General features: G+C 41.0%; 1 protein-coding gene across 1 annotated transcript in view; it reads left to right on the top strand.

Annotated features, from left to right (window-relative positions):
- Window positions 1-17,168, top strand: part of DYM (dymeclin) — a 206,929-nt gene that overhangs the window by 170,292 nt on the left and 19,469 nt on the right. Inside the window, exon 12 of the mRNA XM_062512592.1 lies at window positions 4,366-4,479. Within this exon, the coding sequence (XP_062368576.1) occupies window positions 4,366-4,479 (114 nt within the window). The remainder of the gene's footprint in view (window positions 1-4,365; window positions 4,480-17,168) is intronic.

The following is a 17,168-nucleotide window of genomic DNA, read 5'->3' as shown; positions in this document are numbered from 1 at the left end:
GATACCAAATGTAGCTGTGATTTATATTTTCCTGTGGAAGCTACTTAGTTGAAGTGCTAATCCTGTAGTACTTTACAACAAGAGGTTTGTTTATTTCTTTTCTTCTCCATTCAGTGGGTCATCAATACACCATATTACTCTCCCAGTGATGAACATGGCTGGAAATAAAATGCTCAAAATGTTTCTTTCAATCACTTTCAAAGGAAAACAAAATTGGCGAAGACAGGTTCAAAACTTACTCATTTTGTGCCAAGTGATTTTTTTCTTGTGTGTTGCAGAACTGACCTTTGCAGTTGCAGGCAGAGGAGGCAGCAATGTATTGTACTGTTATTTTTAGCTGGAGGAGAAGGAGAGGAGCTGTCATGTTCATTAGGCGGTGGCACTTCAGCATCTACTGACAGAATCCAAGTGGAGAAAACATCTTGCCCTTGATAGCTCTACTGCTGGCATGCTGTAAAGAGAAATATTCTGCTAATTGCAGCCCAATTGAAAACAATAGTTGGGTGAAATAGCAGACACTGTGGCTGTTCCCTCACAATCTCAAAAATCATCTCCCAAAACCTAAAATATTGCCTTTAAATGAAAAATGTTTCTAAATCATTCTAATCTTGTTGTACTTTTAGTAATCTTAGCCAATACCTTTTAAGTTTACTGTTTAGAAAACAAAAGGAGAAGGTATGAGTTTCTCATGGAAAATTGATCTCTAGGAAGAAATTCTCACCGTGGGGGTGGGCAGGCCCTGGCACAGGGTGCCCAGAGCAGCTGTGGCTGCCCCTGGATCCCTGGCAGTGTCCAAGGCCAGGCTGGATGGGATTTGAGCAGCCTGGGATGGTGGAAGATGTCCCTGCACATGGCAGGGGGTGGGACAGAATGATCTTTAAAGTCCCTTCCCAACAAAACCATTCCATCAGTCTGTGATTAAAACCAGTTTTGAAAATTACTATAGAAAACAGTTTTTGTATGGGAGTATTAATGGTATTTTAATACAAACCCTGGCAAGGCCTGAGTTGGAGGTGGCCAAGACAGGTCCCCTGTGTCCATCACACCACAGGCCTGGCTACCTTGCACAGCCAGGATTAAACTCTGCACAGGGCAAGGCTCTCCATTCACCCACTGTTTTATCTGGACAGGGATCAGAGGGGCTGTTGAATTCTGGATTAGATGTGCCTTTTAATCTCTTGTTAATATGGAACCCAGACTGGAGAGAGAGCTCTCCATGTTCCTTCATGGAGGGGCCTTTCAGTACTCAGCATGAATAGAAAACGAGTAATACACAGCAAGTTGTGAAGTTTCTTCTTACTCTTCTTTTTTAAGCAGTCTTCGCAGTTGATTTTTATTTTCTTAGACCATTTGCCCAAATAATTATGGAGAAAATTAATTTTCAGAGTATCAGGAAGACACCATCTCTCAACCTTGTTTATTTCCCCTAAGATCTGTTTATTTTCTATTCATACAGTTATATGCTCAGTTGGTTTTAAAACATGTACTAAAACCTGAAACTCATTTAATAATATTCACCCAGATGTTTTTTTCTGGTTCATTTTACTTTTGAAGGGACAAGGAGTAGAAATATGTTAATTTTAATTTTTATTTTAAATTCACCTCTGTTACTTAAGTGTAGAAGATATTTAAAGCTCTTTCAAAGGAAAAGGCTACTCTTCCTTAATATGATGTTGGGCTTTTATATTTTTAATATCTGACTAGATTAGTAAGAAAAGTGTTAGACCCTCTGCTATAGAGGTTGGAGCTTAGGCATGAAGGATGTAATACTGGATGATTTTTGGTTTTATTCCTGATCTGGAGCTAACAAGAAAATGCTTTCTTAAGGATCTCCTCTGTACAATAATTTTCTTTTTTTTTTTCTTTTTGACTTTCTGCTTTCTTACTTTATTGGGATACTTGTGGGTACCTCACTGTTTCATTGGGGTGTTGTGCTTTCAGGGTCCAAACTAAAGGTACTTAGTTTCTATATTGTTTGAAGTAGTAAGGCAAATAACTCCTAGAGATAAGTACCATTATTAAAGTAGAGATTTTTAATTTTAGTCATCAACTACACATCAAAAATAGCTATTCTGAGTTCTCTAAAATGCTGACATAGCCTGAAAATACTGGAAGTCTTGTCTTGCTTTTGTTCTTTTGAAATATAAACCAAAGAAGATTAGTACCTTTACCACAAAAACATAAGTCTTTTAAAAACATGTTAAGATTGAAGGGTTTGACTTCCCAAAATAGGAAACATCAGAATTCAGAGAGTATCAGTGAGCTTCATTCAGTTTTTTTACATGTTTGCATTATGATAGTATTTTATCCTTTTGGTTAAAAGCTAAATATTAAGTTTTGCTTTTGTTGTGGTTTAGCAGAGCTTGAGCTAACAAGGCAGTGCCACTGGGATGGATTCTCTGCAGGAGCCTGCCCTTGGCGAGAATGGGTTTCACCAGTGGTTACTGTCAACATAGGAGTGTTGAAATGCAGGAAGATGGTTTTTTTTTTTCTTTCAAAGTCTGTGGGCAACTTGCTTGTTCCTCTGTGAGCTGTGTATCCTCCACCAGCAATTTGTCCCAAACTCTGTGCCAAAACCATGTTAGCCTCACTCCTGAAGTCCTCACGCTCTTTGCACAAGCTGTTTTACTCTGTTATGTCTGGTCCCTCCCTCCAGCTCCTTTGCTTATGAACTCAGCACATCTTCCTATTCCTGTTTTTTTCTAAGGATCAGAGATCACAGTGCTCTACCAGCTCCTTATCTCTAAGAATGTAAAAGCCTACCTGCAGCATCTGCCAGAGGCAGTGGAATTCTCCCTTTCTGCTTAGGTATGGAGATAATTGAAGGGACAGCACAGAAGATTAAACCTGAATTTTGTCTTGACTGATTTCTGTACTTCTGTTGTTAGAAACAAAATAAAATGGGAAAAAACCCAAACCAAATACCACAATCCCATGACAACCCCAAAAAACAACTTCCAGCAACTTTAATCTGCCTGTTTTATTCACTTGGTGCAAGAGTTTCTAGAGATCCCAGCAAATCCAGCTCAAAACAAGGGCTAGGCTTTCTGTGGGGGAAGTCACAAACAGGAACAACAAATTTGAATCTCACAATAATCAAGCCATCAGCTGTCTTTGTTTTATGAACAACAGCTGAGCTGGAAGGCATAATTAGGGTAATGGTTTCTGGCTCCAGCTGTGTCTCACTACAGAACAAAGAGAGCTCAGCAGAGATTTTGTACTATAATACACTTTTCCCCTCTTCTACTTGGGAGAATTATCAAAGATTACTCGATGGACTGGAACTATGATTCAGATAGAAGTGAACATCAGTATTTTTCCACGGATTGTGTCAAAAGCTGGCAGGATTTTGCAGAATCTACTATCAGCATTATGCTTGCCTCCAGCCCAGGGGGTAGCCAGGTGCTCTGGTGTAGACAGACTCTACCAAGGGCCTCTTGTGGTACTTCCAGAGGATTCTTTGTGACTAAGGAGTTACCCTGGGATAAAGGATGGGGTTTGCAAAGTGTGTTCTTTTTGGATGAAAGGAACTATAGGAATGAAGGTTTTCTGATGTCCCACATGGATAGCTGTTGGTGGGATGTCTGCTTCTGGTGTGACCTACTGAGCTTGGAGAGGGATAAAAGTTAAAGCCTGACCTAACTGAGTTCTAGCTAACAAGGACCAGCTGGGTCACAGAAAAGGGGATGGGAAGGGAAATACGGGGAAAAACAGCTTGGCTTCACTGGGGAATGTCTGGAAGATGAGAGGGAATTTGCAGGATTCCTTGGGCCTAGAATCCAGGATGTGGAAGGTATGTGTGGCACTTGGGGTGGATACTGGATAGAAGAGGAGCTTTGTGGTGTGGACTTCCTTCTCACTGTCCACTTGCTGCAGTTCTGAGTGCTGCACAACTCCCAGGAAATGTGGTCTCTCATACTGAGATGCTTAACAGTTTTCCTAAAGCCTTTTGTCCAGAAGTCAACGAAACTGTAATGATTTCACTTTAATGCTTTACAATGAAAGTAAATTTCTAGCTCAAATCATAGAAAAACTGGAAGAACTCAAAAGCCTGGTGGGCAGAACTGACAGAAAGAAATACAGACATGTGTCAGTGCACAGTACTTGAAAATGTAAATTTATTAATTCAGCTGTGTGTGCTAAGTTACAAAATCATCTGTCTGTTAAAAGTGACTGCAGGAGGATGCTGAGAGTTGTGTTAACTTGACATTAACAAAGTCTCCCTGGCTGTGACACAGGCAATAACATGCTTATTCTTTAAGAAGTGCAGATACAGCGGTGCCAAAAAAGAAGATGACAGCTTTGTGTATAAATCAATCCAAAGGTCTCTTCTATTTATTTATGTACTGTGATGTTTCTTTCCAGGTGATCAGCTTTTTCAGCTCCCGATTAGAGCAAGCTGGAGCTGAGCTGTCAGTGGAGCGAGTTCTGGAAATCATCAAGCAAGGAGCTGTTGCTTTGCCCAAAGACAGGCTAAGAGTAAGTGCTCAAGACCTCATCACTTAAAGTATACTGCTCCCATCAATTGCACATATATGCCCTTTATATCTGTAACTTCAAAAAATCATCTCTCCTCTCAGTAGTGACTGATAAGTGATTACACTGTCGATTGCCATATGTGTGTGTTTTCATTTAAATTCCTAATTTCTTCTAAGTGTTTGGGTGAGTTTTTCATGATTAGTTATTAAACTGAAGTGTGTGGAGGAATTAAAATTTGCTGAAGCTGAGGTTTTCTTCATCATATCCTGAAGATGCTGGCTCCTCTCCCCATCTGTTGTTTAGTTATGCTGTTATCAAACACTGGTAATTCTCTCTTTTGATTAATTTCTTTTCCTGTCTCTAGTGTTCTGCATCTCTCTCTGGGTCTATATTAAATGCTGTGAAGATAAATTTGGGGGGCTTTAGTTAAGAATTACCCACCCTAGTGAAAATCAATTCAGGACCTGTAAGTCTAGTCAATATGATGAGGAGCTTTCTGTATAATCCTGAGCAGTCCCCTCCATTCCTTTCTGAGAACCTCTCAAATCTCTTGAGGGATTTACCAATGTGACAGGCTAAAATCCATTAATGGCTGTGTGATGTTTAAATACTACAATAAAGATATCTGTGTAAGTGGGTAAGTAAGCAAACGGGAGCTGTGTATATTTTTCAAACATGATGAATCTTGTTTCTCTGTTATGCCAAGTGTATTTTAAATACTGTCTCTTTTCTGCAGGTCTATTTTTGTTACTACTTTGTGACAAGAGAGTGAGAGTACCATTTGTGGTAACTTTAGTAAAATATCCTCTGATAAGGCACACTGAGTCTGTACAGCCACTGGCGATGCTTGGTAATTTATTTATATGCTGGTAATTTTAAAACACCCAGTGGGAATTTTCTAGCTGGCTGCATATACTATGTCTTTCCTGCAGTTCCCTGTGTCCCTGAGATGGTGCATCTTCAGTCACTCAGACTGAATTCCTTCAGGAGAGGTTGGTCTAGAGTCCGAGTCCTGAGCCACAGTACAGGAATAACCTGAGTAACACCAGAGCAGTTGTTGGATCCAAATCCAGCCCTTCAGGTTGTCCTTTCTATGTGATGATGCTGTGAATGCAGAGAGACACTGGAACTTTGGCAGTTTCTATGACAACTTGTTCTTATGTGCAGATATTTAAAAGCTCTTGTGTTGAGGCTACAGTGATTCCTTCTTGACACAGAGCCATCACCAAATAAATTCACTGCTTAGGAAAAAATGAAGGTTTTCTCAGTTACTGAGTGTGCCACATCAACTAACATGTCAGGCCACAATTTACAGAAATGCTGTTTCTGGAGTGAAATCCCATCAAGTTTCAACCTTCTGCACTAATGATATACAGTATTCAAAATCATATATTTATATTGCCACTTAAAGCAAAAAAACAGCAGTTTTTGGCGTGTGCCAAGCTCTGGAAGTTCTCACCAAACAGTCAAGTACTTCCAGTTTTAAGGATGCTTAGTGTTGCTTGGAGCACTTCCCTTTCCTCTGGAGCACTTGAGTTTTGGGACAGAGTTATGAAGGGGATATAGCCAGCCTGGCACATCAGTCTTTTATAATGATCACTTAAATCTACTGAATTTTGTCTTTTTTGTTTCCTTTCTCTTTCTTTTTTTTTTTTCTTTTTTTTTCTTTTTTCTTTTTTTTCTTTTTTTTTAAATACTTTTGCTGAGCGGCAGTTTAGCAGTTTGGCCAGAGCAGGTTACTTTTCCCTGTAAAAAGGTAACATTGACCTAGGGGTAGGGCGTTTATATACATATAGATACATATGTATGTGTTGTCTATATGTATGTATTGTCATACCTCAATTTGTACATGCAAATGACATCCTTCCTTTACACAGATAGTGATGAGGGGCAGCACATGTTTCCCTCCTATAGAAATGTTCTTGTGAGTTTTTGTGCCCTCTCTCCTTGTGCCTCTCTCCTAGGAGTCTCCCAGTTCCTCAGGTCTTCCCACTTCAGTCTGAGGTTTTCAGGGGAAGTTATTCTAAAGCTCGACAAACTCATATTAAGATCAGACTGAAGATATAGTTACACAATAACTCTGGCAACTCTGAGGCATTTCAGCAGCTAAAGGAGAAAGCTTTAATCCTTGTCTTTAATGACACTCTCTGGGCAGGTCTGGATGGGTGGGAGCAGCCCTACCCAGGCTGGCTTTGATGGCACCTTTCAGGGAGTTGTGCAGAGCCACAAGGTCCCCCCTGAGCCTCCTTTTCTCCAGGCTCAGCCCCTTTCCCAGCTCCCTCAGCCCCTCCTGGGGCTCCGGCCCCTTCCTCAGCTCCTCAATGTCTCTCTTCTCCTTAAGGGCCCAGAGCTGTCCCCAGGAGCCCTGGGGGCAGCTTGTGCTCAACCAGTTTGGACAGTGTCTGGAGGAATTGTGAATCTGTTGCATCTGTGTTGACGCAACATACACATAATTCCAATGTGCAGAGCTGTGGAGTTCAACCCCAAGAATATATAAATAATATCAGCTTTGCAGTTAATTGCTAGGTAATTTTCAAGTCATCCTTACCTTTTGCTACAGCATACTGAAGTGCTGTAAAGTACAAGAGACTCTGCAGAAATATTATTCCTACCTCCTAGAAATAACCATCTTCAACTGAAGCACTCTGGGGAAGGCAGTTGAAACACGGATATGATTTGGAAATATCACTGGAAAATGAGGGCTGAGGCAGAGCTTTTACTCACTCACTTCCCTGCAGCTCAGACAATGATGTTTTTTTTCTTGTGTGTAAGTACTCAATATATGCAGGGATGTTTTCAAGTGAATGTTTTCAAGTTGCTTATCTTGGCCTTCATGGAGGAAGTGAGCATTCAAGAGGTGCTACACTATTCAGGTTCTGAGTCTGTTGCTTAGCCCATAGTTCAAACATGAATCAACGTCAACTAAAAATAACAGCACTTAGAGCCACGATCCTCATCTGCATAATGGAACTTATCAGTTTGGGAGCACACCCTGGTGCTCCTGCTCCCTTCCACTGTGGGAAGTAACACGGAATGCAAAGTGAGCATGTGTGTAGCAGTAGGTCATGGATAAATATATATATATATATATGTGTGTGTGTGTGTGTGTGTGTGTGTGTGTGTGTGTCTGTTTGTATTAGGAAAGATATCCTGCATTTTCTTAGCAAATAATTATTGGGAGATGGGAGATCTAACTCAGATTTTCCTTCCAGTCCTGGAGCAGTCTGACTGGAGACAAACAATATAATTAACATTATTTTAAACATATGCTTTTAGCTGTGTACTGTGGAAGGCCAAGAAAGTCCAAGCTGAGCAATTAGCCTTTTAAAAGACTTCTGCACAAACATAGAGATAAAGGGCAGGTGCTGAAATCAAGAGCTGGTTATTTCTCCCTCAGTCTGTGGGAGGAGATAAATGAAGTTAATATGCCCAGGATGGAGGCAGAAGTCATGGCATGGAGATAGAACTGTCTCCTTCGCAGACGAGCAGCCCACAATCCAGGCTCCCTGCTATATTGCAGAAGCTTATTAAAGGCAATTTAGAGATCATAGTGATAGGTGAAAATTAGCCTCATTCTTTCTTTCTTTCTTTCTCTTTATTTTTGTGAAAGTTCTCAGGCTGCCTTCTTTCCCTTTGGTGAACTATCTGTACTTTCAAGATGAGGAGAGTGAGAGAAGTGGGACTGTGTCTGGAGCCTGTGACTTATCTCAGGATTTCAAGGGGAGTTAGCCAGCAGATAACAACTCTTCTGCAATAAGTGGGAAAACTTGTTTCAAATGCCAGCTAGTGACTGGAAACTGACATTTGGTTTCATGGAGTGATTACTCTTGGGAGGCCATGTTTAATGCTTTATAAAAGAAAAGTTCCCATTACCTAAGTCACTTAAGATGGAGATTTGTTTTTCATGAGCATTTTCTGATCTGCTTGTGTTTTTCCCCTACTCCTTTTCTCCCCATGCCAATGAGTATTTTGTTATCAGTGTGCACTCTGTCAGATGTTCTTTGTGTGCTATGCAGACATACCATTATGCCATCAGCTCTTGTGTTTTTGTTATGGTACAAAATTTAATATTAATTTAAGTGCATTTGAGTTCGATGGGCATTAAAATTTCACAGAATATGTAAAAGGAGCAGAGGTAAAAGCCTTCAGTCTCTTGACAGAACAAGTTTCACTTTAGGTGTTAAAAGCACTTCCCATAGGTTTCCCCTTCTATTAACAATGTACTTCCAACTCCATCAGCTTCCATTTGTTTCACTGAAAAAAAACTGCTAATCACTAAAGCACCAGAGCACAGGGGAAGAGTAAATTGTCACTGCCTGGGATGTAGACCAGAGCAGCTTTATATCCCTGGCACATCACCCTGGGAAAGCACCACACACACCAGAAGTTCAGCTACAAAAAATGTCACAAAAATAACATGTTTGTTGGCTGAAGTGGCAGTGAATTCAACAGGGGATGTCTAGTACAGGTGCTTTGGTAGAATCACAGAATCATTTAGGTTGGAAAAGCCTTTAAAGACCACCAAGTCCCACCATTTCCCCACCACTGTGCAGGTCACCACTAACTTATGTCCCCAAATGCCAAATCCACACAGCTTTTAAATCCCTGCAGGTATGGGGACACGCACACTGCCCTTGGCAACAGGGATTAACAGACCTGTATGTAAAGAAAATTTCCCTAGTGTCCACTCTGATCCTCCCCTGGCCCAGCCTGAGGCCATTCCCTCTCCTCCTGTCCCTGTTCCCTGGGATAAGATCCCAAATCCCCCCCGGCTGTCCCCTCCTGTCAGGGAGTTGTGCAGAGCCACAAGGTCCCCCCTGAGCCTCCTTTTCTCCAGGGTGAGCCCTTTTCCAGCCTCCTCAGCTGCTTCATGTCAGACTTATGCTCATGGCAAATCAGAAAGCAGGAATGGCCATAAAGGAAAGTGCATGTGAAGTCCCCAAAACCAAAGGAGCCTAGAGGCTGTCTTGGCTTGGATACTGAGCTCTCTTTGGAAGAATTTTCCTGTTTCTGCAGATATTCCTTCCAGGGAGGAGACATCCATCATCTGTTGAGCAGTCAGTGGTGCCATTGCAACTACAGAGAGACAGGACAAGGCTAGCCCTGCAAAGGAAATCAGTAGTATTCCATATATATGCACCCTGTTGATCCAAAGAAACCATCCATTGCCCCATCTTCTATTAGAATTGCTCCTGATTATGATTTTGGTTTTCCCCCACAGTCCTGCTGTCCTCAGTCCTGAGTGGTTGTTATTTGGCTGCAGCAAGATGTTGGATTCGGGATCCAGACCAGTGGTCTTTAATAATCCAAACTAAACCTTGGGGCAAAAATCTGTAATTTCTTTAAAAGCTGTAGAGCTTTCTCATGTTTGTTTTATTGCTGTTACTTTTGCTACTGTGGAGTTTTTGACGGAGTAGTGCACAAATTAATTCTGCGTGACCCCCATAAAGGGGTAGGGGCAGAGGAGTTGCAGAGACCCGTAGCTCCTTTACAGAGCTCCAGGGCACAGCACTAAGCAAGAGAGACAGAAAACTTCCTTAAAATAAATTCATCCAGTTCTTCCTGATATTTATCTTTTCCTTTTTTTTTTTCTTTTTTTTTTTTTTTCCTGGCTCAAAGGTCAAAGTTCTTATTACAGTGGAAGCTGATTGTGTCTAATACATCCTTAGGTCTGACACTAGGCAGGCGTCTACAGCACAGACTTCCTTTTGCTGACCCTCAGCTGCTGTTAACCCTTACCCTGAAGAAGGTCAAATTAGTGAGAGAAGTGTAAGAAAGTTTTAAACAAAGTGCTTTTTGGGCCTTTCCAGAACGCTGACCATATGCTAAGAATAAGAGTATTTATGGATTGTATATTTCCTTCTGACAATTTATACCCTCAATTAAGATGTCAAACTTCCCTGCTTCTGTGAACTGACCTGTAAGTGATGGACAATAACTCATATTTCTTTTGAAGGCATTTGTTTTAGAGGTTGGCTTCTCGGGGACCTTGAGTAGAGAAGAATATACTCTGTGTCCCTTGAGAAATATTATTTTGGGTAATCAAAATTCCAAGGGGAAAAGAATGATCCTGAAAGTTTTGATGGGCTTTGTGGTCAGAAAATAACTTATCATTGTGAAACTGTGAGCAGTTGAAGACATGTCTGCACTTAGCTGACTCTGGCTAATCTTACAGTGGGATTATAAACCTGTCTGTCTGTCTGAGCCAGGGCAAACCCTTATGCAGGTGCTCTTCTGTTAATGTAAGCCTTGCTACTTAAATTGGTGAGAATGAGTTGAAACTAAACTGAATGACACCACTTTATAATAAGTATGTCCAAGCAGGAGTTTCTATCATTTAAATCTGTTTAATTAAATGGTGCAAACTTGCGTGTAGGCAAGATCTAAAGTATGTGAAAAATACTATGGAAAAACTGTGATTATTATAGTGCTTGAAGTTAGATACTTGCTGACATAATGCATTGTATGGAAACTCCTGTCTTTGTAGTTTGAAACCTTACAGGAAGAAAAGTAAAGGCATCATCCCAGAAGGGAGCGAAAGCTTTGGGGGCTTAGTTCAGAAATAAATACCACCCTCACTTTGAAGCATTAATATGATAATCCATGGAAATGTGACTTCAGTAGGAAGTAGGGTTCAGTAGCTAGTTGGAATACATAGCATGTTAACAAAAAAATTTGCTTACGTGCCTGGTTGCTTTAACACTGAAAAAGCCAATGGCCAAATTAAAGTCACTTTACCACCTATGGATTCAAAGTCATGGAATCACAGAATAGTTTAGGTTGGAAAAGCCCTCTAAAATAAATTTCCCCAAGGAGGCCAAGGCCACCACTAATTCATGTCCCTGAGTGCCACATCTACATGGCTTTTGAACACTTAAGTGTTCAAAAGTCTTTGAAATGTGATGTCTTCTAAAGTGGATCTTAGTAGTCTTTAGAGAGCCTTGTTTGTAGCCATGTGTAATGCAAATACAGCTGATGAGTTGGATTGAATACTAACAACACTTCATTTTCAGAAGCATCCTTCAGGTAAAATGGAAGGAATCAGTTAACTTAGAGACTTTAAAGAAAGAGAAATAAATTCTACTGCAGTCCTTGGCAGTGTAGTTTGACTTGAAACTTGCTACCCACAGAGCTTCATATTGCTGAACTCAAGGTGTTTGAAGTTTTGGCATAGGCTGGCAGTGTTGGTGAGTCATTTATCAATCTTATTTATTTATTTTGCAAAGTTTGGTTTGATACTTTTATGTGAAAACAAACAAACAAAAAAAACCCTAACAAGAACTCTTCATACGGTTACCCATTCCTGTAAGTGTTTGCATGGATTCTGGCTGTCATACATGTCAAGATTTGGGTTTCTTTGGTGTGGTGTAAGATGAGTCCCTTTGCATACAAGGTCTTAGTTACAGCTGAGTATTTTATCTGAGTCTTGCCAGGCCTAGCAACAGTGGTGTGCACTGTGGCACTCACAACCTCTCCCTGGCACTCCCAAAGAGAGTTCAGTCACGCTGTAACCAACACCATATTTACATGTTACTCTTAAGGCTGTTTGAAAAGGGGATGTGCTTTCTACCTTTCCCCAATTGTCTTATGAGTGTGAAAATTATACAGAATCACATTCTTTAAATTATTTTGTAGCATTATGAGGAAAGGGACCAAAAAAAAAAAAAACAACCCAAAAACCCCCCCTCAAATGTTTCCAAGAAACTAAATTTTTCAAATGTGAATGCTTCTGAGAACCCAGACAAGTTAGGCTTTCTTTTACATAGCAGCTGTCAGTCAATTTTGGGATTAAAACCAGCTTTTTAACTTGAGTTTACTTCAGTGATTATAAATTCTTTCATGGGGGCGGAGAAAAATAAACAGTAATTTTTGGCATTGTTGACTAGAACAAGGAAAAAGCCCAGCTATTTTATTTTGCTTGTCTGCCTGGCACACAGTTGAAAACATATTAATGCTTTTCTGACACCTCCCTATTGAAGAGTAATATAAACATCACTGCAGCATCAACATAAGAAAAAAAGCATTAGCAAATTTTTGAATCTCTGATCTTTAAACTGTTTCTCATGTAATATCAGTTTCTTATTGTTAAGAGCCCAAAGATCCCTTTGAACAGAAAACACTAATCATGCTTTCAACTTAGACCACTTGTGTAAAGCTTTTCTTCACAGATGAAGTATAAACTGAGAACTTCAGTCTTGTTTTCTTCCTAGTCACTGAAGCATTCATTCCCTGGGGAAAATCCTGCTTCCACTGGAAAGTTTTGGTGATGGCTCCAACATTCTCAAGATTGTCAGGCTGTATCTTTGTGCTTAGAAGATGGTAGCAGGCATGATGCAAGGCAGGGTCCAAGGCTGTGTGTGTCCCATGATAGGGAGTGAGGAGCTCACAGTGGCTGGTATTAGCTAGGGGGAAAGAGGGACTGTGCTTCACGTTCCCCTGCCCTCTCCCTGATTTCCCTGGTAGCTGCTCTGCAGGGATCACATTGGTTGCATGGTAGCTCAGAAAACAAAGCTGGTGCCATGGTCAGCAGCCTGGTGAGGATCTCATGTCATGAGAGCTGTGTTTCTGCCTGTGCTGTGTGTGACCAGAGCAGCAAAACTGTGTCTGTGAGATCCTGACCGTCAGCCACCCCATCTGGAGTCGATTGAGAAAAGCAGCTCAAGGAGCAATGGGATGGAGGTAGAGCTTTGTTAGCAGGTGCACAGTCAGCTCAAAGCAGCTGGGAGTGACTCAGGATACCCCATCAAATCCATCAGCTTTTGCTCACTTTTGTCTTGAATAGTTTGCATTTTGTCACCCTTCTTGGTGAATAATTTCTTATACACAGGTTACAATTCAAATAAGACATTGATGTCTGAATCCCTTCAATGTACTTTGACTGTTTTAAGTTTAGGTTAGATATTGGGAAGGAATTCCTGGCTGGGAGGGTGGGCAGGCCCTGGCACAGGGTACCCAGAGCAGCTGTGGCTGTCCCTGGATCCCTGGCAGTGTCCAAGGCCAGGCTGGGTGGGGCTTGGAGCACCCTGGGATAGTGGAAGGTGTCCCTGTCCATGGCAGGGAGTTGGAATAGGATGAGCTTTAAGATCCCTTGCAACTCAAACCATTCTGCAATTCTACAATAGAAATACTAACTCTTCAGTGCTGGGCTTTCCTTTTGTCAGCCAGCCTGTGGCACTCCATTCCTTCAGTGTTACCCTCCACTTTAATGCCACATCCTGAAGAGAGTGGGATGGTGTTTTCTTGCTGCAGTGTTCCTTGCTTGTTATGCAGTGGTGTGCACAGAGTCATGGCAGTATTTGGTAGGATTATAGCAGCAGCCCAAAAAGGATCAAGGATGTTTTAAAGGTGGCAGAGTTGTGAATATCAAAATGCTCCAAAGAATGGCAGATCTTTTTTGTATCTCCTTCAGGTATTCCCACCACTTTTCTCATTTGAGGTTTAAAGCATGCATTAATTAGTGTGAGTTAAAGTCAGGGAAGGAGCAGCAGGAATGGGGAGCTTGTTTGGTCTACATGTGGGTGTTATGTCTGAAACAGTGCTCTGGTGTTCCTCCAAGGCCACATACCTTGTTTGCAAACCTGTGCAGATAAAGAATGTAGAGAACTGTCATTCTTCTATTCTGTTAGCTTGTATTTGTCATAGCCGTGAGCAGAAAGCACCCAAGATCCCAGCAAAAGAATCAGTAGTGATGCTGTGATAAAGTACAGACTCAACCAAGTCTGTGGCATTTTATTTGGGAGGAATTTATCCTTGGGTTTCAAAAGAACTAGAACATGCAGTTAAACTGGATTGAGACACACTGAAAACAAGCATAATGCTTCTTTAGGTTCCCCACCTTCCCATTTATTGTTTTGTTTTTCAGTGATGAGATATTGTGCATCCTAGTAAACTTCAAACCCGCAGTACTTTCTCCCTGTCACCGAGACATCTGGTTGTACTGGGGGAGCTAATCAATTGCAGACTTCATTGCTATTATAAGCCTGCAAGCCACTTGAAAACTTATCCAGGATTTTGGTAATGAAGGGCCTGAAGTTATTATTTGAGCTTTTTACTTTTTTTTTCCCCTTTTAACTTGCCTTCAGGGGTCATCAGACTGGCAGTATTTTAATTTTTTTTTTTACAAGCTCAAATTTTAGACTTTTGAAAGTTCAGTTCTGTGTGTGTCAACCTACTTGAATTACCTGTAAAAATGTCAGAGTTATGAATTGATTTGTAATAATATCGAAGTGAACAAACATCCAGTTTATATGAGAAGTTGATATTCAAATAGATCAGAAACTCAGGGCTGATCTTGGGTTGAGGCATATTTGTCAATTTGCTATTAGAGCTGATATTTACTGTTAATATTCAATAAGACTATTGGTCACATTTATGAAGATAACTTTTAAAGAAATAATTTCTAGTTCAAAACAAAGAACAGTTTAGAACTTGAGAGTGACATTCAGCTCTTGAATCGACGCACCCTATAGCTCCAGTTTTAAACCCCCTCCTTCACAGCCTCACTGATGCCAAAATCTAACCAATAATGAATGATTTATCATTCTGTATTTGGCTTTTTCCTGTTGGAAGGGTGGGGGCGAGGTCCTCAACTCCAGAATACCGAGTCACTCCTTTCACTTGGCTCCGAAACGCATAAACAATGGGGACTGCTACAAGTCCCATCCCAACGCCCGTATTACACGGCCATGTGTTCTCAGAGTTCCTAGAGCCTGATGTCAGGCCCGTGCTGGTGCTGGGTGTATTTTCTGATTTCCTGGGGGTCTCACGTGTGGCTGGAGCGGCTGTGCTCGCAGCGCAGTCTGGCAGCACCGGCGTTGTGCTGGTGCCGCTCGGCTGGGCGGCGATAAGCAAAGAGACAGTCTGGCTCCTTCCAGGAGCCTCTCGGTCATGTCTGAGCGCTCGGCAGTTCCCAAAGCCTCTGGCTGACTTTCCCCTGTGGACCGTTCATTTATCAGGAAATGGAATTGGTTACAGGATTTCGCGCGCTGCCAAACCTCACTGACGAAATCGGCCCCGTTCCTGCCCTCAGAAGTAGGAAGAATGTGTTAACTCTTTGTGCTGGCGCTTGTTTTTAGTGCTTTTGCTGAAAAAAAAAAGCCAGGTTCCTTCCTACTTTAAAAGGTTTCTGGAAATTGCTGACACACTCTCACCTTTTATGAATACACTACTAATGTACGATAATTTTGCCAATTACATTTAGCTCTTCGCATCACAGTTACCACTGTCTTTATAAATACTATTTTAGGGCAATTGAATTATGTTAATGGGAGATTTGCCTGCTGAATTCAGTGTATTCTTGCTTCAAAAAGTGTCTTCTGAATTAGAGGAGTTAAAATTAAGATTTATTAAAAATATAAACAATGCTTTGTTGTTTAAGGGAGGCTTTAAAGCCTAAGTTTTATGTATAACTTCTGTATAACTTGTAGGAGCTTAACCAGAATTGAATAGAAATACGTCTTTAATTATTTAAATAGGATGACAACAACAAAAAAAAGACAAGTGCAGTTCTTTCTGAGTGTGTTCTGGTTTTGCATATAGTTACAAACCCAGCTGTGTAATGGCAAGGTAGACACCACTCTTTTTAAATCATATTTAGAGGTCATTGTCTTTCATTATGGATCAATTTTATAGCAAACTTTAAAAAACAAATGCACTTTTAAAAACGCAAATGCATATTTTTTTGTGACTCGCCAGACTCCAGGCTGCTCTGAAGTTTGCATGGCAGAGCTGGTTATCAATCACAGAACCATCTGGGCTGAAAAAGCCCTCTGAAACCATCAAGTGCAGATGTTTCCCCAGCACTGCCGAAGACACTACTAACTCGTGTCTTCAAGTGCCATATCCACAAAGGTCTTAAACTCCTCCAGGAATGGGGACTCCACCATTGCCCTGGGCAGCTGTGCCAGGCTGGTCAACCCTCCCAGTTAATAAGTTTTTACTAATACTCAAGCTAAACCTGAGCAAATTCTCAATTGTGCAAGTTTCATTGAGAAACAAGGAGCCATTTTGGTTTTATTAATTTGTTTATATTAATTGGAGGTACTCCTGAGGATTTTTCCTTTCTCCAGTGATCAACATCTGTCTCTTAAGACCCCCTAATTTTGTCCATAATCAGCTGATCTCACTCCTTTTGCAGTACTATTTCTGTATTGCACACTGTGTCTGTGTGTTTAAGAGGGGATGGAGAAATGACTATTTGCAGGTTGTCTGCTGGTCAATGCAGGTGTCTGTTCCTGTACCACTTGAATCATTTCAGTTTGTGCAACGATGTGTTGCACTGGTAGCATGTCTGTCCTAACACATCAGTCTTGTTTTAATGCAGTCAATAGTTGTAACCTCCCATGTATGAAATTACTGAGCCCAGAGGTAAAGCACAGTGCACATATGGTAATTATTATGTCTAGAAGTGTTTGCTGCATTAATTGATAGCAGTAGCAAGTAATGCAACCTCACTTAATTTCATTGCTTCTTATACAAAAATCCTGTAAGCAGAATTTTTTGCAGTCTAATACAGTTGAGTGGGTTTTTTTTCCTTTTTATTATGAGCAAATCACTGTGAAAGTATTTAGAGATCTCTTAGCTCATTTAGCTTAGTGGAAATTTGTGGTCCTTCGTTCCATAACCAAAAAGTGGCTGAAAACAGCTCGTCCACAACCTGTGAAAGCACTGTGTAAGCCTCATCTGCTGCT

This window comes from Cinclus cinclus, chromosome Z (genome assembly GCF_963662255.1).
Source record: "Cinclus cinclus chromosome Z, bCinCin1.1, whole genome shotgun sequence".
Classification (NCBI taxonomy): domain Eukaryota; kingdom Metazoa; phylum Chordata; class Aves; order Passeriformes; family Cinclidae; genus Cinclus; species Cinclus cinclus.
Note: the sequence above shows the minus strand (reverse complement) of the source record. Positions and strands in the feature narration are given on the sequence as shown.